Here is a 23,921-nt window from a genome sequence, read left to right as displayed (position 1 = left end):
CGGTCTCCTGAGATTTCAGATAAGAGAGAAGTTCGATAAGTGGAACTTTTTTTCGGTTTCATAGAGGTTCCACTTATCGAGCAATTCGGATAAGTGGAAACATTCGATAGATGGAATCATTTTTTGGTACCGTGGATGTTCATCTTGTTTAGAGTAGATTGTATATTTATTCTTATCATTTAATATATGTATTTTAACTAAGTTTATAAATTAAAATAATTAAATTAATTACAGAAATAAATTAATTTATTAATATTTTTAATCAATAATGAGGTTTTCGGTTAAACAACCCCCTGATCCTTAAAAAGTCGTCCGAAGATCAAAGGAATATCATTAACCTTTTTTAACACACAGACTGACGACGGTTATTATTATGGAGATAAAAGTTGGTGAATAAATACCGCATTTCGTGGGTGTTGCTACTTGCGGTACCATTTTGCGCAAGGACAGACAGACGACGTCTATTTTTTAGAGATTAACACTTCAGTATCTGTTTTATTTGCTTATTTTTGCATCGTTTTGCGCATCAACAAAAATTGATAATGATAGAAAAGAATACATCCATCCTATTGAAACTTCATCGTTTTATTTTATCGTTTTATTACAAGCTCGTGAGCTTGTATTAAAACGCAAATGTGTCCCACAAGAACGGATTTTTTTGGGTACAGTCGTGTGTTCTCATCTTGGTAACTAATTTTTACTTTTTTTTCCTCTGCTGTTATAACTTTCATTTTTTGAAAATATGAGTTAAGAGTTCAAAAGCATTATTTAACTAACTGGTAAAATAAAGGTGTTTCCACCAAGGTTTACAAAAATGAATGTAGGCAGAATTAAGGTCTCCCCAAATGTCTAAAAAGTAGTCTGCGACAAATAAAATTACCACAATATTACGTAAGAGAGAAACGAAGACGCTCCACCATATCAATTTATTAAATACATCGATTTTACAAAATTTGGTTAAAATGTAAGCAAAAAGCAAATTATATTGTAAATAATGACGAGAACGGAATTCTTTTCGCTACGCTAATGACACGCCAACATAGAGAAATATGATTTCAGAAACACTCCGAAAGGATTATTGAGTTACTGAATTTCGCAAATTTTAGGAGGGGTTTGTAGTCTTTCTTCTTCCTGTCAGTGAGTTTACCTCAGACTGACGCATTGAAAATTGAAGTTTCGAGGAATTTTCCGTTCAAGATCTCACCGATTTTGAAAAATAACGGCATAGTGTATAACAAATATTATTGCATATCTAAATAGCAAAATATGTCGTGTCAACTTCGTAACAGAAATCACAATCTAATAGACAGCTTTTTGTAAACTTTATTCGCGAGGTTGTTTACGTATATCATACGTCTTGTTTATATAAACCACTCTGCGTAGAAGCCATCAAATAAGATGTGAACGCCCTATTCTCGTAGAGCGCTATTGATGTGTTTTTTTCTATTGAAAAATGCGTTAAATTTACTACAAATTGCGATGAGTACGGAAATTATAACAATTTGTGACAGAACAATATGTATGCTGATAGTAGATAACCAGCATTTTTTCATACAGAGAGAATCTACTGATCTTATTAATACTGAGAGATTTGGATTTGAATAGCCTATTATAATTGAATATGTATCCACTAGATTTATTAAAATAGACATTTGTGAGTATGATAAATGATAGTTCAGCCAAACACAGACTTCGTAGTGACATTTTGGACACTTAAAATCTGACAGCCGGGATGGAAAAGAAGTTATTATTCCTTATTACTTTTTTTCTTCATTATAACATTATAGTAAACCTAGAAAAGGATTTTTTGCTGGCAAAAGGAAACAAGATTGAATTAAAAGATTATGGCGGAAAACATATCAGCGAACTTCTGACCTTTGGCGCGCAAGACACGAAAACACATGTGTTTAGATTATAAAATGAAATTTGACGGATACAAGCATGGTAGAATGTCCAGGTTTAAGGAACAAATTTTTAATTGAAGTAATGTAAATTTTTGTTTTGTCCCTGTTATCCTTCTTTTTAAGTAAATGCCTTCTTATAGCGGAAGAGTTCGACCCTTCTAATCTCACCTAACTAACCTAAAAAATAAAACATATGCTAGAATATCCTAATAATCTGAAATTTTTAACCAAAATTATGAATTTCTCCTGAGACATGCATTTTTTCTTTCCAGTCAGTAATTTTTGTTATCTTTTTTATTGTACTAACCAGTAGGCACGTTAGGACAGTCTTGATTGTTAGTAACTCTTAAGAATGGCCAAACTCTCCTGAAATATGGAATGGTTGTTATACGTTTTTAGTGTTTTTTTCTAAATTATGTCCTCTTAAATTCAAAAACCTCTTGAATTTTTCTAAAATTTTAAATCTATGGACACCTTTGTTTTTGACATAGCTGATTATAGATTAAAATTTTAAAAAGTTTGCGCAACAAAAAACACCCATAAAAAAAACAATTAAATCCTAAGCTTCTAACTCAATAGATGGCATATTATAAGACAAGAGAGGTCGAGCATATAATTTAAAGTTCATACTCGCTGAAATTCGTTCTGTATGATTTAAAGATTTCCGCATTCACGATTACTTATGATTTTTGTTAACGTTAATACACTTCCACAGAATGTTAGGTAAGTGCTTTATTTTATATTGATGTAAAGCAATGAGAAGGTATACTTGCGCGGGAGCAAAGTGTATTTAACTGAGATCTAGGTCAGTTATTTTGAACTTTGAGTGTGTGAAAATAACAAACACAGATTTTACTTAGTATGGTTTCTTGACCTATTTAACATTCAAAAATAAACATAAAACTGTACACGTTTTTGTTATGTGCTTGTTTACGGCCGCAAATGTTCTTGTTTATGTTTTGGAGAAAATAGATGATGTTGATGTTCAAAATAATTGGTCTTTAATAATTCCTGACTCGTATTATTTTGTTCTTAATTGTTGTAAAGGAATTCGTTTAAATATGTTCTGAATTTTACACAAAAGCCTCAGCCTCGCCGTTCTTACAAAATATAAGAAAAGGAACGTAAATGCATTTGTTGAATGTGTTTTTAATTTAGATAAAAAGATACTGGACAATTAGAAATGCTTTTGTACCTTGGACTATGTTAATAAAAGATCACTTTCTGTAAAAAAGTGTGAAGAAGAAATGTTTCGTTATATTATATTTATCTGTTTCTCATACCTACCAACAACTGTTTTTCCAATGGCTACAAAAACCCAACTAGCAGCAACGAAGTGTGCTGGTAATCAATTTCAATGTGGTGTTGATATGAAATGTATTCCTGATTATTGGAGATGTGACAGTGAACGTGATTGCGTAGATGGATCCGACGAAAGAGAATGCTCGAGAATTAAACAAAGTTGTTTCGATCCAATCGGTCGGTACTTTCTTTTTAAGTGAACTAACAGTTTTATCGAAGAAATAATCTGAATTCTGTAAGACACCGAAAACCTGCCTCAAAAATAAAGTTTACCTGATTTTTATTGTTTAGTTTTAAATATACATAAAACACTGATGTTAAGAATTTTGTCTTTGTTTCCTAAACTGCAAAATAAAAGTATTTAAAAGTATATATTATAAATTTTCTATCATATAGTGTTATTTTTGCTATAAATTAATTTTGCGCGCCTTTTAGCTTCAAGCACTTTATTTTTCGCGCCCTAAATTTCCATGCATCCATGGTAAAATGATATTCGCGCTACCTGTAAATTTCACACAGTTAAAATAGGATAAATTTCAAATATGCTCTTACAAAATTTAATGCAGTAATTATTCGATGATTAACAAAAGGAAAGCACAGTATTAATACTAAAAATACATCGTTGAAACGAATCAAGCATTTTCCTTTAAAAGATTGTCGACTATAACAGATATTTTCAACAAATTTTAAATCAGGAATTGGTCTGATATATTCATAAAACTGGGCCATCCACTGTACTTTCTAAAGGGAGACTTTCACATCTCTTTTGCGAGAACCATTAGAGACATAAGGTGAGATAAACAAAAAATAATTTCCGACTTTAAGGTATTTAATTAGGTCCAACCTATTCTTGCTGATATACAAAAAATATATAAAAACAATTTAGTTTTTATTTATACAATTTTTATAAACTAACGAAAATTAACAGATATATTGATTTTACGTCTAGGTATTGCCAATTCAAATCTCATTCGAGGAGATAACTTCTTTTGCAGTTCAGTTCGAAAGGACAAACATAAGAAAATTTCTTATTACCCAAACAACGCACGATTGAATCAGATAACAACGACAGAAAACTCAGGTGGTTGGTGCGCTGATAGAACTGCCGAATCACCGCATTGGATTAAAGTAATTTTGGGTAAAATTTACACAATTACAAAGGTTGCTTTGCAAAGTAAGTTTTGATCATTTAAAAGCTTATTTTTTGACTAAAGTTGGGTTACCCTTACTTTTATACGATAAAGATTTCTCAAGGCGACTGTGTGGTAAATACGCTTTTCTGTTTCTAAAATGACTACGTGTTTACCTTGCGCAAGAGGCAAAAACTTATGAAAATTTTCACATGTGACAATAGCTACCACAAAAGCAAGAACCTAACATTATTTTCGGAAGGCACTTAAATTTAATTGACTACCAGATTTTTTTATTTAACGAGTTTAAAAATGCAGAGATCACTAAAACGTCTATAAAACGTGTTCAAGTCTTTCTTTTCGACAAAATTGTGTATAACCTCCTTTCAAAACTCCAGTCATGCTCAATACATTATGCCAAATTTTTAGGTCAATATAAAACTATAGCTTGGGTGGCAAGTTTTGAACTGATGTATCTAGCTCCAGTTGAAGACGAATGGGTGTACTATAGAGACGGTGATAATTCTACTGTATGTCTATTTAGTTACCTTGATGTAAAAGTTATGTGTGCCACAATACTAATTGACTCTTTTTGTAATTGACGTGTCCTTTAGATAAACTGCATGTGTCTAGCTAACTACCTTCACTACGCAGATAGTACATGTTGAGGCGGAAATACACAATCAGCGCGAACTGAAAGATTCATCCTTTTAAACTGATGAAATGCCTCTTTTTACACGGTCCCTAGTTGGCAAACTTTCAACAAAATTTCAACAAAGAATTTTAAATTTGCTATAAACTTTAACCATTATAACAAATTATCAACCAGATAGTAGAACTAATTTCAACAAATATTTTGGCACAGTACATAGTTTTCCCAACGCATTATGTCGTACTGTCTATCGCTGAAGTACAAAGCCTAACTCGACCTTTGTTTGCAGGTACTGCAAGGAAATTATGAAACAGACACAATCAGATACAACAAGCTGGAAGAAGTAGTGCGTACAGATGCTGTCAAGCTTGTTATTGTCAATTATCACTCTAGACCTTGCTTACGATTTGAAGTGTACGGCTGTCGTGGCATTCCAGTGATTTTAACAACAAAACGACCACTAATAACAACCACAAGAGAAGGTACGCCGACTGGTGTTGTCAGAACTAACACGCCCCCAACACTTCAACCAAGAGGTAATTCTACATTGATTCCAGGAAGAAAATCAACAACATACAGACCAACTACAGCAGCTAAAAATTCAACGAAATCTGTAACTAAGCGTCACACAACAACAACAGTAGCTTCATCACTACGGCCAAAAACAACTCCTGAATTGTCTACATCACCCTACACTGATGCCTCAACGCCTGCTCCACCATGTGGTTCAAACCCATGCACAGGGGGTTGTTTTTGTACAAGGAAAAGAAATCGTTTGATAAATACATATTAACTTTTTAAACAAGCTGCTTTTATGTCTGAAGATTCGAGTCATAAGAGTCCTGTCAGGTTATAATGTTCTGCACTTTGAAAGAATTGAAAGAATTCAAAAATCGTGGTATTTTAATAGAATTTATCCAATATCCTAACGGAAAAAATACATATCGGACAAACGTAACAAAGTTTTTCGAGAGAAATAAAGGTTGAGGGGTGGGGGGGGGGTGGTTCTTCCGAGAAATTATACTTAAGAATACCGAATTGAAAACCATAATGTAGAGCTTCTTTATCGCCCTCATAGAAAAAGGAATACATAAAACATAAATAAAGATTTTCGAAAATAAACAAAAAGGACGATTTTTTCCACTGGTGTCGAATAATTTGTCTGATAAAAAATTTGTTCCGCATTTTTTTATCCCATAAGGCAAATACATGAGAAGTAAGGTTACGTATCAGGCAACATTCATAGTTTCCAGTGTGCATCCACAGTATCCAATACATACTGGTGTTTTATGAGTGCAAACTTTTGATGCTTTGCCCAGCATTTCGCAAGTGTGGTTCAGTTTGTGTGAAAACGATTCTGCACATACTCTGAACTATTCTAAATAAACTAGGCGTTAACCCGTTGGAAATTCTGAGGGTGATTGCTCGTCGTGCATATTTCCCGCATCACTCCTTCGAGCACTTTCGCTCGTTTTTAAACATTAATCACTGAAATTTACTTGGACGGCAGTTATTATAAAACAATCACTCAGCAATTTTATTTTGTGGAAAAAGTTTTCGTGAAATTTGCATTTTGAATAAGAATAATTGATCAAAAGTTTTATTGTAGCCAGCCGTATTTGGCTACTTTATTTTTTAGCTAGAGGTAGCTAGCAGCTGCCCCAGCTGTAGCTAGCTCAGTAAAAAATGTTATCTAGGCTATAACTGAAAACAAGCTTTAAAAGAATAGCAATAAATAAGGCTAGCTAGCTATCTAACTTTAGGATGCTCCCCTAAAATCTTTGTTCGCGACAAAAAATTTAAAAATTATGGTGCTTAAGATTTACGTACGTGGCTAAAAAAACGTGACAATGTGTTAGTTAACATGATAAATATGATACAAAGATACAAAGTATTTCGAAGCGAAAAAAGTCAAAAATAACAAAATGGCCTTCGTGAGCATAGCTCAATCGTTGCACGTTTTCTCCGTAGAAAAACCACGTAAATTAGCACGTAACAAGGATGTCGACAAAAATATATCATATTTGTTTTTTTTTAGCTTTAAAATTTCTCGCGAGGTTTAGCATGACTTGTCTTTGCTCGGCAGACAGACGACGTTTATTGTTATGGAAACTAGTCATCAACCCGTAAAAACACGTAGGTAAATTGAGGGTGGGGAGGGATACATACCATGTCTAATACGTTAAATGACTACGGTAAATTTTCTAGCTGGGTAAATTAACGATGTCATTCAAGAGAAACACAGCAAAGCTCAAATTTTTTGTTATGTAAACAAAGTGCGTTGGAACGAGAAGTAGTATAAGATAGGGGATCAACGCCTTAGGGTGCTGAAGAGCGTCGTATTTCCATGCCGAATTATACAATATAACCCATATTTAATTATAAACCCGTTTTTTATTTCTTATATTTTTCTATTCTTTGTACAACCTTTAAAATATTTGAACAATTTATTATATCCTTTCACCCGAACGAACTACTAAGTATGATTTCTTAACTTTTTTCCAAAGTCCGCACTCCTATTTTATATCTTGATGTTGCTTTTCAGCAAAAGCCCTTCCAATTTATAAGTTTCCTTTTAAGTATTCAAAATTCTCAGCCTTGTTTTTTTATATGTCATATCTTTTACTTACAGTTTGTACACGAAATATATGCTATATTTTTATTTCCTACAGAGAAGCAAATGCAAGTTTTATCTATTTTTAATTCTACAGTGCAAAAAGCTTATCTTTTCTTCTGTTTACTTCAAAATTCTCTTCTTAGATAAAACATATTTTTATGAAACGAACATAAATATTCACGGTTCAATTAGGCATATGAGAAAAGTGGGACCCGATACCCTATGTGACACCCAGGACCCGATACCCTGATTATTTTTTTTTATCAATTTTTTTTGGCGATGTTTTCTATATAATCTATATAATAATACGCCAGTTCCGTGTATCTGTAACAGGCGAAGTTCTAAAGAAACAGCCGTGTTAACATGTCATTGCTCTCATAAAAACCTTAGTGTAATGATGTAAACTTTATTACACAAAAGTCACGGGTAATAATTTTTTTCTTATTTCCTTAAGCACGTGTCCATTGTCTACTGTTATTTGAAAAACATCTTGGTTTTATTTTTCCTGCTTCAATGGAATTGACAACAAAACGTTTTGACGAAAAGAAAAATGAATTTTATGGTTAATTTCGCTCACTATTTCGCTATTTTATATTCGGTATTTTCTTTTTTTTTTCAACCTAAGATATCACAGATGATATGTTGGTCTATTCAAAGCAAAACATACGTTCATCAAAGGAGTTGGCGATACATATAATGTGAAAAATGCTAAAAACAAAGAACAACCATTTACAGTTGGAATGAACAAGAAAAAAAACATTTTAACATGTTGCTTTCGGTTTAAAAGTTTCGAAATATGCTCGCGTACTGTCTACATTGCATGCAAGTTGAATGTGGTCAAACCTTTTTGAAGCAATACGAAAAGAGACCTAACATCAGAAACTCAGTAGGCTTCTCTAAAGAGTAAAACGAGGGCAAAAAGAAAACGAAAGCAACTCAGAGATGAAAAGGCCAGCTGACGTCAAAAAGGTTCCAATTGCAAACTTAATCGATCCATCAGCTCCTGCACAAACACCATCCACACTACCGTTATCGCAGCCTTGTATTGTTTCAGCCATTTCACTGACACATACTTCATGTTCAACGCAAGCAATATATCATCTGCGCCTTCAATACAAACATCTTCAATACTACTATCAACGCAACCTATTCCTATATTTAAAGGGGGGGCTTACACGTACAGTTTTCTTGTTAAAGAAATCTTTCGAAGAAAATATCTCATAGTGTAAGGAACATTTCGAAATATTTTATAACATTTCAAAATTTTTACCACTTGTCTTAAAAACCTTTCGAAAGGCGATTTTTTGCCAACTGTGTCCCGTTCGCTCGTCCTTTAAATTTACGCGTCCCAACAAAGTGGATAAAAATATATCGCATTTGATATTCGTGCGCATTTTAATAATTCCGTTATTAAAGAGACTAGTCGTTAGCCCGTGGAAAAATCCACGGAGTCGCCCGTCCTATAAATTAACCCGTTGCAACAAAGTGGACAGAAATATATCGCATTTCGTATTGGTGCGCATTTTAAAAATTTCGTGTTTCCGTTACGGGACGTCGCTTTCGCAGACACACAGACAGACGACGGATATTATTAAAGAGATACATAACCGTGCATTGTTGCAGTGTATGATAATTAAAACGTAAAGCCAGCAACATATACGCATATTACGTGCAACAAATATTTCCGTACAAGGAAGAAATATACATATTAAAATGTGTTTTTATTTTCGTTCATATTAAAAGAAAATAATAATAATTATAGTCTCGGCTTTCGGGTATCACATAGGGTATTGAATCTCACTTTTCTCAAATGCCATTCAATTATTGCCTTTGCGACTTCAGAGAGATTTATAACAAGTTAGTTTTATGGGGTTCCCAGTTTTATCGAATTTATTCTTGAATCATCTTGCATAAGTAAAACAACATGGTGCATTAAATGCGCTGTTTATTATATGGTGTCAGAAGTAAACTAACGCAAAATAAATCATAGCAGACAAATTGGAAGGAATGGATTATTTGTGCAAAGGCAAGTGGCCTTAGCGGTAAAGATAAAGACTTTCAATGTGCCACCTTTTACATTGTACTGGGATAGATAACTTGAGGATTTAAGACACGTTCATCACGCATAGAAATAGATAGATGTGCATATTTTGCATGGGCAGCCTCACAAATAACGAGGGAATGTTGTTATTATTATTACCGAGGGGTAATACTGGCTAATATTCCCAGGAGGGACCATGGCTCAGATGACGAGTCCTAGAGAATGTCCTCTCAGAGAACTAGACCTTGCCCAAATTCGAAACCTTTTGTTGCAAACTGGAATGTGTACAAGACGATGCTATAAAAAATTTTAACCGAATCAACGACACCAGCTGGTACCACCTTTACAGGGTAATAACCTACAAAAAACTTGCTTTTATTGTATTGACTCTACATGATAATGGCTGGCCTGCTTATGGACGGCAATTTTCATAATATGGAAAACTTTGCACAAGTTTGCCAATTTCGGAAAAAATCAGTGAAATTTGAAACTATGCACAAAAAGTGTTTCTTATACAAAAGCATGTATGAATTACAATAAAGTGCTTCCAATAATAAATATTGAGATATATCATATAAACATAATCGTGCAATGTTGCAGTGTGTGATAATTTAAACGTAAATAAACAGGTTAATATATTTAAAAACAGTTTGTTCGCGTCAAAATAAAATTGCTTTGTAGTCTTTGATATATAATTAAAAGAGATTATATGTCTATGATGTAATTAACTAAGGTTCAAGTATAAAAAACATGACAAGCTTCTCAAGTAGGCCACTATCTGAAAAAATAATTTTTAAATTTGGTAGAAAGATTTAACTATTTGCTTTATAGCTAAGCCTTTAGGTCTAATTAATTAAATATATCTCTCGAAATATGTATAGATATACTAACCGTTAACACACTCCGTCCAAACATTGTCTTTATTTGATTTCAGTGTAAATTGTTTTTTTTTTTGCATAAATACGAGATGGGCGTTTATTAGAGAGGGACGTTAAATAGAAAGGGGCGTTTAATACGGATTTTGGTTTTAGGGCTCGCTTTTTTTGGAGAAAGGCGTTAAGTAGAGATTGGGCGGAAGATAGAGAGAATACGGTATGCGAAGTATAGTATCATTATTCTTCTTTTTGACCTTCGTCTTATTCTGTTCTTACCGCACATAGTACTGATAAATGGCTGGACCTTCAAGAGTTATATCGTCACATAGACTATCTAGCCAGTGTACAGTAGCTACATAATATATATCAAGTATATTATATTTAAAGCGCTCATTGACACCGAAGCGGGTATGATGACCAAATTTTCCGTCGTTCCACTGAGCGCATCTTTGAGCCAAAACGGAGTTGTCTTCTTCTAACGGATAAAATCCACCGCACGCGTAAGGTCTTTCATCAGTGACTCCAGTGAAATAATCCAAAACAGATGACGTTGTTGTTGCTATGTCAACAATTCTGTCGTGATGTGCGGGTTTACTGCATCGTATCCTTAGTTGCTTGAAATCAACCAGTTCCCTTAACATTGACAGACCATCGTGAGTAAGAACAAAATTCTTAAAGAATACGTCACCAATTTTTGTAGCATCTGAAATTTCATGAGCCTGTAGTGATGTGTCTAGATGAGTTATCTGTGTCCAGCCTCCTGCAAAAAATGAGAATAAGTAACTGTTTTTTTTTAACAACTAGAACTGTCAAAAGCTTAAAATCAAAATAAGGTTGGCCAATTAAACGACAATTTTTTTATAAACGATTTAAGAAAAATCAAGCAGAATAAAGAGGTTTTTACCAGCTGGTATCAACTCCACAGCACATGAAACGGTAGCGATACTGCAATCCGATTAAATAATCTGCTAATTATTTCATGATTTCGATAAAATTTATCCAAACTTATTAATTATTTTCTTATATTGAATCAATTAAATTAAATCCGCAAAATCAGCCGATGTCAGAAATGACAGTTTTTGGGTGAAAATAAGTAAGATAAGAAATAGTAGTTGTAGATACCCTACCTCCATCTGTCACCATGTCACAATACACACTTATCATTTTCCCATTTAATTTAATCCAGTAGTAACCAGAAGTTATGTAGGGTCGTTGTCTCCTCAATTGTCCACACGAAGATTCTGTCACCGAGGTAAAATTGAATTTCTTTCGCCATCCAGGAGCAACAATATCTAGAATATAACAATACTAAATCTAAATCTTTATTGTCCTTTAAGTTGATAGAACTTTAAAATAAGCTACTTACCTCCTTTTTACTACCGAGACTAGTGAAGTACTGACTGACACCAGTCGAGTGTATCGAAATTGTTAGTTGTTAAGAACTTAGCTTGGTTAAAACAAGGCACACGAGACTTTTATTTTTACTTGTTGTTTTTATTGGAGGCAGTGTTTACAATTTGATTTTTTTTTTCGTTTTCTGATGTTGTCTCTGTTGTTGAAAAAAATAATTATTGATATGTAAAACACTTTTTGCTTACAGATACAAAATTTTGTTAGCCAGTTCTCTGACAAACAATTCACCTCCTCCCTCCATTAAGGGTAACAGGTGGTTAGTGTTGACTCACCAATAACCATCAAGTTGCCTTTATATTTCTTCTTGTTCATTGCTTTCCCACAGGTAAAGTTCTTTCCATAGGTAAAAATGACTTGATTAAATTTCCTTTACCTTTGGCCTTTTTATTGTGAGTATATCCGATACGAATATACGCTAGCTTTCCTTTATCCGAAAAGTAAAATATAGTTTCCGAAAGAATTTAGCAATTTAAATTCGGGTGTATATGATAACCTGCTCATCAGATAATACTAAAAACTCTGACCTTCCGACCACTAGTAGTAAACAAATGCTTTTATGGTCGATTTATAGAGCGATTCGTGATTAATCAAGTCAGAAACATTTACAAGACTTTTGTTCAGAAATTTATTAATTTATTGTAATACTTTTCGGAACGAGGTATTATAAGAAATAAGTTTCTTAGAATCTAATTCTAAAGCGCCTCTGAAATTATCCACCAAGTGACGACGATAAAAATGCGAAACTTATGATATTTTAGCGATACAGTTCGATTTCGTTATCTCGAACTTCCCGCCATCTTGAAAAAAACTTTGACACGGCAGCATATACGCCACCTAAACTAGATTCTGTCCCGTCATCTCGAACTTCGCTATTTTGAATTATTGGCTAACTAATTACAGTCGTTATTCTCGATTTTTTCAAACCAGCCCATCATAAACGTTTTTCTCTGTGTATTCAAAGTTTATTTCAATTTTCGAATTTTCGTGAATGAGGGTTGAATTATATTTTGCCATCTTTTTTTCATGAGTTAAGCCGAAAAAATTAAAACTACGCTATCCTGAAAGTTTTTTCGCTGGTGCAACCTTATTATCTTGAAGTCGCGCTATCTCGAACAATTGTCCGGTCTATTGGCAGTGTTCGAAATAGCGAGTCTTGACTGTAGTTTTAATATTGCCATGATTAAATTAAATATAGAAAACTATACCTGATTGATAAAGCTGTAGAATCTGTTGATCAAGCAATAACGCGTGCCAAATAGCAACGTCGCTTATGTAAACAGCTCGCATTGCTGAACGTAAAGGTGATGGGGTGGATGTTCTAGATGTTTGTGATGGTGTGCAGGTCCCTTCAAGAAGTCCATTTAGATATAGTCGAGGGCATTGATCTAGAATAGTTAAAAGTTGATAATATCAAGATACGCAGTGCGTCAATTGCTTGCTAATAAAAAAAACTTACCGTGTGCTCTCCAAGAAATCACAATTTGATTCCAAGAATAAAAGAATTCTTTCTCCTTGGAAAATTCAACTTTCGAATATTTGCTTTCTCCAGCAACTACTACTTTTAACTTAGTATTGACACCATCAAGCTCTTCAAGAAATATTTTAATACCTAAAGAGAACGCAGAGAGTTCAGTCAAAATGTATTATTTCCTCATTTGTTGTCTACTAACGTAGAAGCTGTTCACATAAAATATTTTTTTACGGTTAACGGGAAAATGTTTCAGCAAAATTCCATTACAGTTCATTAGCAAACTATACATTGTTTTTACTTGTTGCTTCTTGACTAATTTAATTGGGAAAGCTAATTTCGCGTGTTTGCTTTCTCGGGTAAGGTAGTATTATATCACCAATGGTAATTCTTCATTAACAGGACATAGCCTATGCACAAGGTACGCCTGAAGAAGTAAATTTGGAATTTGCGTAAATTTGCCATATTAATTTTCTCATGATCTGTTTTCAGCGAATTATTGTAATTTCCTGATTTTTCCGATTTTATCCAAAAATCGAAAAAATCGGATTTTCGGGCTATTTTTGGCCCTTTTGTGATACGAAATATGTGAAACCAGAAAATATTTTAACTCTTGTTTGGTACTCCTCCGAAACTTTAAAAAGTATGTTAGCTAAAGTTCGTTTTAGGATTAAAGTCATTGGATATTAGGCTAACAGTTGTATTTTGGACAAAAGCTCAAGCTTTTGGTGATGTGACAAAAAAAGTCGTTGTTATTATTTTGCTATGACATACCATAGCGTTGCCACGTTTTACACCATTTTGGAAAGCCTATCGAAAGTTTTAGATAGGGATGGGGGTATATAATAAATTCGAAAATTTCCTAACCGAATAGGGTTAAAGTTCAAGAACATTTTTAAAATTTATTTGTACATACCGGTTTCAATCGCTGTGGAGATTAACGGTGCTCCTGTATGCGTAGATTGTAGCGTGGTTCTGAACCACATGGATATCGTAAAATATGGTGGAAAATTATCATGGTTAGTAAATGGACCCCTAAATGACAAATTAGAAATATGTTTGAACATCAAGGAGAGCTCTATTAACAAACGTTATGACACGTACTATTTTGATCATTCGTACAAGAGAGTTTGTGGTTGGGTTTTATGCGCTCATTGAATTGTCGACTGTAAGATACAATAAGTGATAAGATAAGAAGACTTTTCTTCCTGAACGCCTAAGTTGGCAGTAAAACGATTAAAAAATCACGACAAATAAATAGGTGAAGAATTAGTGAATCATTAGTGAAAAGTCGAAAAATGTGAATTTTAAAGCATTTGGTACAAAATATGCCTATTTGATATCTATTTCGTTCCGCGGAATATACACACCAAATACAGAACTACATAAAAACGAGATTAATTTTCAGAATATTTTTAGTTCGCAACGAAGTAGTACACGTATGATAACAACTAATTTTGCATATAATGGGAGTCAACCTTCATTGTATGCAAAATCAGTTTGTTATAATATATAATTATTCACTTTTGGTAATAATATTCTCGGTGTTTAATGAGCTAGGTATACTTGTTGGCTGGTTGGATGGATGACTAGTCGGCTGGTTCACTCCAAATAAACGGGAAATATCATGGAGTTTATCAAGATTTGTAATGTTGCTAAAATATGTCTTTTGTCATATCCCGCTCATTGAACCTTATTTTCCAAACAACATCAGCAAAAGTACTGACAGTGGTTGTAAATATTTAAAACTCACATTTTACATTATTTTGATCTCAGAATTAGCATACTAATTTGACTTTCTTTTCTTGGTTGGCAAGTTGAGCTTTAAACCCTTTGTTGTTAGTATTAAAGTGCTATATATTTAGGGACTCTTTCCTAGGGTTATTCTTATCACATTTTATCCTATGTCATAGTTCCTATATTATAAAAATATTTATTTAAAATCCCAGACTAGGCTAAGTACAAAATAATTTGTAAATTAAAGCAAAACATGCGGGACGATGTCCAACTCTGAAATATTGTATTAAGAGAGAAACAATCCTAGTATTTTTTGGCCAAATGAAGCTCCTAGTGATTTTGCTGAGGCTCACTTCGCAAAGCATGTTAGTTTTCTCCCATTTAATTCGAAAACTGCTCCTTAAGAAAAACAACCAAAGAGATTACTCGCACGGTTTTGACGTAATGCTTAGAAAGGGAAGATTGCTACTAAAACTTTATCTATAAAATGCTCGTCATGTCAAACTTTAAATATAATCAGAGAAAACTATGTGAAAATGTTTTCTGAGGTAAAAACGATATTGTTGGTTCCACATTTTAACAAATTAACACTATGGGAGAATTAACTAAAGATTATACTCTGTGAATAAACAAATTCAACAATTCTGTAAGACTTTCAAGATTTTATCACAAAAGGTAAAAGAACAAAGTAAAAATGAATCCGCCATTCGCCAAATTCGAATTCGAATTCGCCAAAAATTCAGAAGTTCTTATGAGGATAAAATTTTTACAAGACAAGTGATTCTTTTATTTTTTTCTCGTTTGTACTGGATAAGGACCTCGATAAAATAAAGGCTAACATTTAAATTTATGTCACCTATAAACTGTGAGTATAAGGCTAGAGAGTGTGATCACAACAGTCATTAATCTATAATAATAATTTAGGAAAAATAGCACGCAAAACTTAAAAATAGTATGTTGATTACTCATACCTCTGGCTAGCAAACTAGTTTCACTTTTTTAACTGAACAGTGTAATATAAAGTGGCACTATGCGTTAGTTTAATTAAGTTTTAGTTTTAAGTTTCCTAAGAAAAAGTTACATGAAAAATGTGTACATATAATTTTGAAAATGTAGCTAGGTTAGGTTTAGCTAGCTAACATGTACCAAAAAATACGTCCTTAAAATTTACAATGTTTTGTTACACTAACATTAAATTGGCGCATAACTAATCTCGTTTTTATGTTATGCCACATTTTTCATGCTTATTTTGCGGAAAAAACGGATATAGATATAGGTTGATCGTGTATTGGTTACAATCTTAATCGATGAGTTAGTCACCTCGTTGTTGTATTTATTTCCAGGTCGTTATAAGTCGTTATAAGTTAAAGTTGTGATCTTTTATGCTTGGAGATAAACAGTTGGAATTGAAAAATTTAAAAGCAAGGTGTAATTGCCTTTTGTCACCAATTATCTTAACGTGCTCGAACAAACAACGGCATAAATTTAGCTACGATCAACAATGAGAAATTTTTTTCTTCAGTCACTTTAATTCTTTCTTTCTATACTAAACTATAATTCATACCCAAGAGCCGTTTCCTCAAAATTTCCAAATACAACTCTTTCTCCATCACCTTTTTGTAAGACGTAACCTTTCCCAAACTGGTCCAATGCGATGTTGTTAGCTTCTAAATCTAATGCAACTGCCGTGTTTCCGTCCATATCCATTCCTCTGCCATATGGTGTCGTTTTATTAACGTGGTTTACAGTTTTAAAAGGTATATGAATGTTTGGACGAGGCACATATTCTCCATAATCTGAAATAAAAGTAAATTGTCTACAGTGTGTTTCACTCTAAAGTACTAATACCAGGCAATGCAATTTTACTCAGTTATGCACAAATTTTTGTAACATCAGATCATGTATTTAGTACATAATCTCTACCAGGGATAATTTTCACAGTGTGAGCATATTCTTCCACAACCAGCACACAAATAATATTTCTTGTATTATTATCGGCATTTCTTAAAACGCCTAAATTCAGAAATTCGGGACTACAATTGCAGATGAAATTATTTTTGGTTCTATTTTATTAAGCCAAAATAAAGTTTCAAGTGATTATTTCAACATTAACCAAAGTTTTAAGACTCTGAACTTGAATGATATGGTTTTTTGTCGCAGGCTTATTTCAGAGTGAGGGTGTATTCATTCAAGTCATGTTATGTATTTGATATATGGCTAATCTAGAAGAAGAATATTATTTTTCATTTATATATGGTATTGTTTAGGGTTTGATTGCTCAGTCAGTAGGGCGTTTGTCTCACGACCTGATTGTGGGTTTGATACCGCATTAGCCATGTTCTATTTGGGTAAAAATTCAGTAGCTGAAATGGGAGGTTTAAACACCAAAAAACTGCCTTTGTTTTCTTTCCTTGAAACAACTGACAGAATATTTCCCTCAAAATTAGGGAGGCTTATCACAAAAATATAAATTACTCACAAGTTTACACATATTTTTTTAAAAAAAATCTTTCTCTTGTCACTGAAACTTTTGTATATAGATTTTGTAGCTAGCTACATCTTCTATAACTCGTGGTTCTATAACAACTCAAACAAATCATTAAGGGGTATAACTACTCACAAACAATAGCTAAAAGATCTAATACCATATATAATTATCATAGCAGTTATTACATACAACTGGTAAACTAATACTTAACTTAGTCAGCATTAAGAGAAAGTGGCTATGAGTCTAAAAACAAAACTACGTAGCTAGCTAGCTAGCTAGCTAAACTGTTGCTATTAAGCACAAGAATTTTACAAAAACTTTTTTAAATATATTTAATGAGTGTAAAACTGCTGAAAGATCAATAATATCATGGAAGTAGAAATAAAGCTATTTCTACCTCCATGATAATACAAAAATTTTCCAAACGTCCTAAAGCCGGTTCTTCAATTATCTCGCCAAGGAACTTCCTTTTTTACTTATCGCTCGGCAATTCGTAATTGAGAATTGCCCAAAGTAAGGGTTACTTTTATCGGTCTGAATCAGGGCTATTACGGAGCCTTACCGTCAAAATATTATGGCTAAGGTAAATACATCAAAGCGAACAATGTTTTTAGAAAGATAAAAATAGAACTACATACTCGAATGAATTTCATGATTTGATGTGACGCAAAATATGAGATGATGAACATCAAAATGAATGCAGGGACCTTGATATATCATAATCCATCTGTTCTCATTTCCATACCATTCGTATATATTCTGATCTTCGTGTAACGAATAAATAATATCGTTAAATGCAACTTTAAACTCAACAGAGGATCCTGGATTTGTTGTTAGTATTTCCCATTTATTTACAGTAGGAGAAGGAGTGGTCTCGTGTCTCATGATACATTTGCAATCTTTGCCAATGGCATACCAGTACTTGCCATATTCCTGAATTCTCGAAATCGCACCCGTGGCAACTTTAGTGGAAGCTTCTAACGAAAAAGAGTAATTGTATTAAATTAAATGATCAATGGTTGAGGTTCTTTTCCAATTTTGATCGGATAATTTATACGAAATATATGCTATATTTTAATACTTTTTTTTACATTACAAAAAACTTATATTTTTGCTAACTGCCTAATAATTCGTTGAGTATGTTACTGTGTTCTCATTAAACGGAACTTTGTCGCAAATTTGTTTCATCATTTTCTTCTCATATAAAACCTAAATTATTTTTATGAAAAACACATTATTGAGGGTTGAATTATTCGTCATTAAGAAGTTCGAATTCTCCACTGCTGAAAATATTAAATTTAATCCTTTTTTATATAGGTTAGAATAAAATGATAACATGTTGGAGGAGTTTTGCATCTAATTCGATTGTTAAATATTTACGAAATTTATACTGAATTTAAATGATATGTATGTATCTTGCAATAACGTAACAATAACGTTGCAATAACGTTGTTGCTGAACAAAGGACTTAGTGGACCGTAATTAAAATTGAGCAGGCATTAACAGAGTATATCAAATTACAATAATTTATTCTTGGTAGCTATGATAAAAATATATTGCACTTTTTTTCAAAAAATATCGTCATATTTTTTCGTTCTTTACTTCTCAACTTAAAAAACTCAAAACATATTTCCGATATTTTTCTCACCCCTGCGCGATAAATGCTTTTAAATAACTTTTTTAAATAATATAATAGTTTGTAATAAAGAGTATATTATTATCATTCGCATAAACTTGGGAAAAAGAAAAAGAATTTAAAGATAAGTTGAGCTTGGTCAACTTTAAATAAAGACTTAATTAAGCGTGTTGTTACTTATTTAGAAATTAAAGTCAATAAAAAATACGAAGTGTCTGGAAAGAAATTCCTTTCCCTTCCTTCTTTCCTTTCTTTCTGCGCACAAAAGAATTTATTCCTTAATTTATTTTTCTTTTACTCTTCTCTTTGATTAAAATTAGTATTTAGAGGCAGAGCTTAAAATGTGCTAAAAGGTACGGAGGTGTTCTTTTTAAAAACAACTATGCGACTTCTGTGTGCTTTGACATTCTTAGTACGCTAAACATTTTTGAAAGGGCGACTTATTCATTTTAAACGCTGCTTACCTAACATAAAGTCTGTAAAAGTATTACCCCTGCATCCTCGTAACTTGATGTTTTTTTGCAAAATTCATAAAGTTCCTGTTGGTGGAGAAGAGGGAGAGGAGGAAGGAGTTTAAGGCAGTTGTGAATTCACTGCGTAACTAAGCGCGTAATTTGTGGCTTTTTTATCAAAATTCTTTTTCGTAAATTGTTGTCTTTATATAAGATAAGATATACTTACTATTGTCTTCTTTCAAATGAAGTTCAAACGTTGATAAATCGATGGTGAGGATGTGTTTTGCAGTAAAATCGAAACTGTGAGCGTACACGTAATTGTTTGTCCAGCTTGAACCTGTCCAAATATAAATACTGTTGTCGCCACCTATTCCACAAATAAGTTTATTTCTGCGATACTTTATTTCACGTACCCAAGGTGATGTATAAATTAAAAAGGAATTATTGGTTGGTAATGCTCCTGGGGTGACTACAACTCGATTTTGTTGGTTAATACCATAAACTCGGTAGTAGTAAATGTTGATTGTGATGTAACTTATCCAAGATGGAGAATGTTGTCTCATTTTACCATGCACTAAAATATTACAAAATTTGCTCAGGTTATTTCTGCAATAATATAGTTAAAAATTAAACAAATACGAGGTAACTAAAAAATCCTACATTTTCTGCAAATGCAAGGCGAACGATAAAATTCTGCTGACCAACAAGAACAGGGATAACATGAATCTTTTTCATTGCATAAATCTCTGACAATCTAAACAACGATAATTATCACTGTGAGATAGTGGTGCTCAAGTGATGGGTAAATGAAATAAATCTTAGGGTAACAAGAGTAACTATTATGGGGACACCTGTTGATCGATTTTAGACGAAAATTATGCGTTCAAAGTCAACCGTGGGTATCATTATAAGTCGGTTTTTACTTTATTCATTACTCCTAATCTGAAACAGGAATGTATAACTTGAAATATCTTTACTATAAAAAAAGTTAAACAATAAATTGCAAGCTTCAAAGTTACGAAATAATTGGTTTATATAGCTAACCGGTTATTTATGCATGTTTCTGTCCTGTGGTAATTATTAAGTAAAGAAAAGCTGCGAATTTTCAGTATCATATCTCAGTGATATATAAAACAGGAGAGTCTTTTTTTTGCTTTTTCCCTTAAATATAATCCTTATTATCTTTAAAAACGAATTACTAATTGCACTCTAACCATGTACTTACAAGTAATACTTATATGACTAAAAACTATTACAGTGAAGGAAGCCTCTTTAGTGATGAGCGTGTTATTTATCATAAGCCCTAAAACAGGTAAGAACCAGTCTTTTTAAAAATGTTGTAAAACAACCACGATCTAAACCTCATTTTTTATTTTAATTAATTAATTAAAAAATGTCTTGCGTTGTTTATACATTTGACATAAATACCTTATCTTAAAATTAAAAACAAGCGAAGGGAGATTTCAACTTCTTAATGATATAGCATTTGCGAACCTAGGAGATAACGCTTAATAAATAAACTAAAAAGTCGAATAAACACGTATACGAGCTGGAATACCATGCTTTCTCGGGCTATTTTGAATTAATAAACATTCGTACCATTTATATTGTTGACAAATTGCTCTCGCTACTTTCGGACAATTTTGTCAACATGACAACTGAAACTGTGGTTTATGAATCTCAAATAGCCCTAGAAATCATTACTTAAAAATTGTATTTTATTATTTATTACTTAAAAAAAGTAAGAAAAATATTTATTCGAAAAAAATTTAATTATCATGTGAGCAGTAACTACATGCACCACAAATTGCTACATTAAACACTTTAAAAACTCTTTAGAACATAATGTTCGTTAGATACATTTTATTAATAGACACAGAGATGTTCTTTATTTAACTTGTTAAGCCACTTTGCAAGTATTGTTTTAAATCAAAAATTTTCCAATTACGGATGCTATTTTTTTTAAAAAAAGCTAATCTTTAATAAGGAATTCTAAATTTTAATAGAATTAAAAGATTTTACCTCTTAACTTTAATAAAAGTAGAGATTGTTCGAATTTAGAAAAAAATGATTGCTAAGCGAATAGTTGTTACTGCGGTTTTATTTAGCCAATAAGAAAAACAAAGAAATGTGTCACTGTACAAAATATTGTCAAAATGAAAGAAATACATTTCGTTACAATAACTAGTAACAATTCAAATCTAAAAAGAACTGAAGATGAAATATGAAATTTGTCCTACGGCACAAAGAATTTTGACAAATGCTGTATACCAGAGACCAGTAAAGTACTTCGGTGAGTATTGAAATATCATAAAAAACTGGTGAATGTTTGGAAATGTCTTTCCTTTAATGTTTTGAGCAAGACTATTATGTGCCATATTAATCTTTTTTTTATTTTTTTATAAAGGAATTTAGAAAGAAGAGCTAACTGACCAGGTTAATGCCTAAAATTATTTTTTGTAGTTAAAACAGACACATTATTTTAGGCAAAGTAGTCATAGATATTCATCATTGATTAATGTAATAAAGAATCTTTCTGAATCGTATATGCTTAGCTACTTAATGAAATGGAGAATCTTTTTGAATCGCATACATAGCTACTTATTATAATAAATAAGTTTGTTTTGTTTTTTGCTAAGGTAACTAACTAACTAACTGTTTGATTTTCACCTTTCATGTTTTTCACTCTCATATTTTCCCCTCAATGTTCAAATAGAAATGGAGGACTAGGTTCTAGTCACGGCAACGATAATTTATGAATTTAAATAATTTGATTTGCATGTACACAAATCAACTTGTTAAATTTGATTAAAATAGATTTCCATGAATTTTTAATCCTTTAACGTTATAAAATTATCGAAATATTTCCAAAGAACGAGGTGGAATATTTTCATACTTTATTAGAATACTTTCTTTCGGTGTTAACTGCTACTTTCGTATCCATTCCTGAACAACGTAGGGTAGAGAGTTGCGATAAAGCACGCAAACATGCTCTTTTTTAACCCTACCGTGGAGTGTAAACGCCAATAGAGCCGAATGTAGGATACTAGTTCAATCTTTTGGTTCGCAAACACCAAAACACTAAATAAAATCTAGTTGTAAAATTTCAAGAATGGCAGATTTTTCTTGATGTTCTTTATAGAGAAAAAATATATTATAAATTAAGGATTTTTTTATTTTTTGTAAAATCTCTTTAACTTGAATCTGCTCATTTCACACATCCTTAATTAGATCAAACACAAGCTCTTCGTTAAATTTCTTTAAAAGCCCAAAAATTCAGATTTCCCATAACGCAAATTTCTCCACACATATTCCAAGGTCGATTGTAAACAGAGTTAGTTTGGTGAGATTTTAATATTCTTATTTTTTCTTTTGCAGATTGAAATATTAAATATTAGCAGAACGAAAAAAAGAAGCTTAATCCCTATAGGTTCGTTATCAGGTATGACATAACCAACCCTCGCCCCCTGTTTTTTTGCCATATCCCTTCAAGATGCCAAAAAATACTTGGGACAAGGGTAGACATAAGGCGTAATTTATAATACGCCGCTAAGAAGATCGAAGATAGTATTAGTGCAATTCTTAGTAGCAATTCAATCGAGGAGTTTACAAACCGGAAATGAAATATAAAATTTGTCATACGGTGTCGTAGTAGGAAAAGTATCTCTCACTGACAAAATCTGTTTCGTTTTTTGTATCTCGATCCTCTGCAAGTAATTCACAACGTTTTAATCCACTACGTTCATAATTCACAGACACGCATCCATTCTTTGCTAAACAATGGTTACAACAATCTTCCTCCAGCAGGACATCAGGTATCGTTTCCAGTGGCGCGATATTTAATTTCGTATCCTTGTATTGAAACACCTTATGAAATACTGCTGATCTAGCTCTTTTTTGTCTCAACAGATGACTTGTTGATACATGAAAACATACAAACAATAAATAAAAATAGCGAAGTGAATACATGTTGGTATAAAAACTTTGTTGACACAAGCAATTTACTGAAGCTGTTTAAAAGTTTGAAAATTTAAGAGTTTTCAATTACATTTTACTAAGCAACAAATTGAAAAATATATATTTTTATGTATAAGAAAATCAAAACTTCGGAAACACATTCTTTTCAGCAACCAATCACCTATCTCCCCACAACCACAACTTTCAAATGTAATGAATACAAAGATAACAAATTATTGAAGAATA

At 32.4% G+C, this 23,921-nt stretch overlaps 1 protein-coding gene across 1 annotated transcript; it reads right to left on the bottom strand.

The window, feature by feature from the left end:
- Positions 1-10,201: 10,201 nt before the first annotated feature.
- Positions 10,202-23,702, bottom strand: LOC130612623 (uncharacterized). The gene is made up of 10 exons (XM_057433965.1): positions 23,361-23,702; positions 20,379-20,472; positions 19,945-20,292; positions 18,266-18,604; positions 16,704-16,935; positions 14,319-14,437; positions 13,391-13,543; positions 13,140-13,319; positions 11,649-11,813; positions 10,202-11,281 (listed from the first exon to the last, which is right to left on the bottom strand). The coding sequence occupies exons 1-10, from the start codon at positions 23,685-23,687 to the stop codon at positions 10,794-10,796; spliced, it is 2,445 nt and encodes an 814-aa protein (XP_057289948.1). The 5' UTR covers positions 23,688-23,702; the 3' UTR covers positions 10,202-10,793.
- Positions 23,703-23,921: the final 219 nt, after the last annotated feature.

The sequence above is a fragment of the Hydractinia symbiolongicarpus genome, chromosome 10 (assembly GCF_029227915.1).
Source record: "Hydractinia symbiolongicarpus strain clone_291-10 chromosome 10, HSymV2.1, whole genome shotgun sequence".
NCBI lineage: Eukaryota > Metazoa > Cnidaria > Hydrozoa > Anthoathecata > Hydractiniidae > Hydractinia > Hydractinia symbiolongicarpus.
Note: the sequence above shows the minus strand (reverse complement) of the source record. Positions and strands in the feature narration are given on the sequence as shown.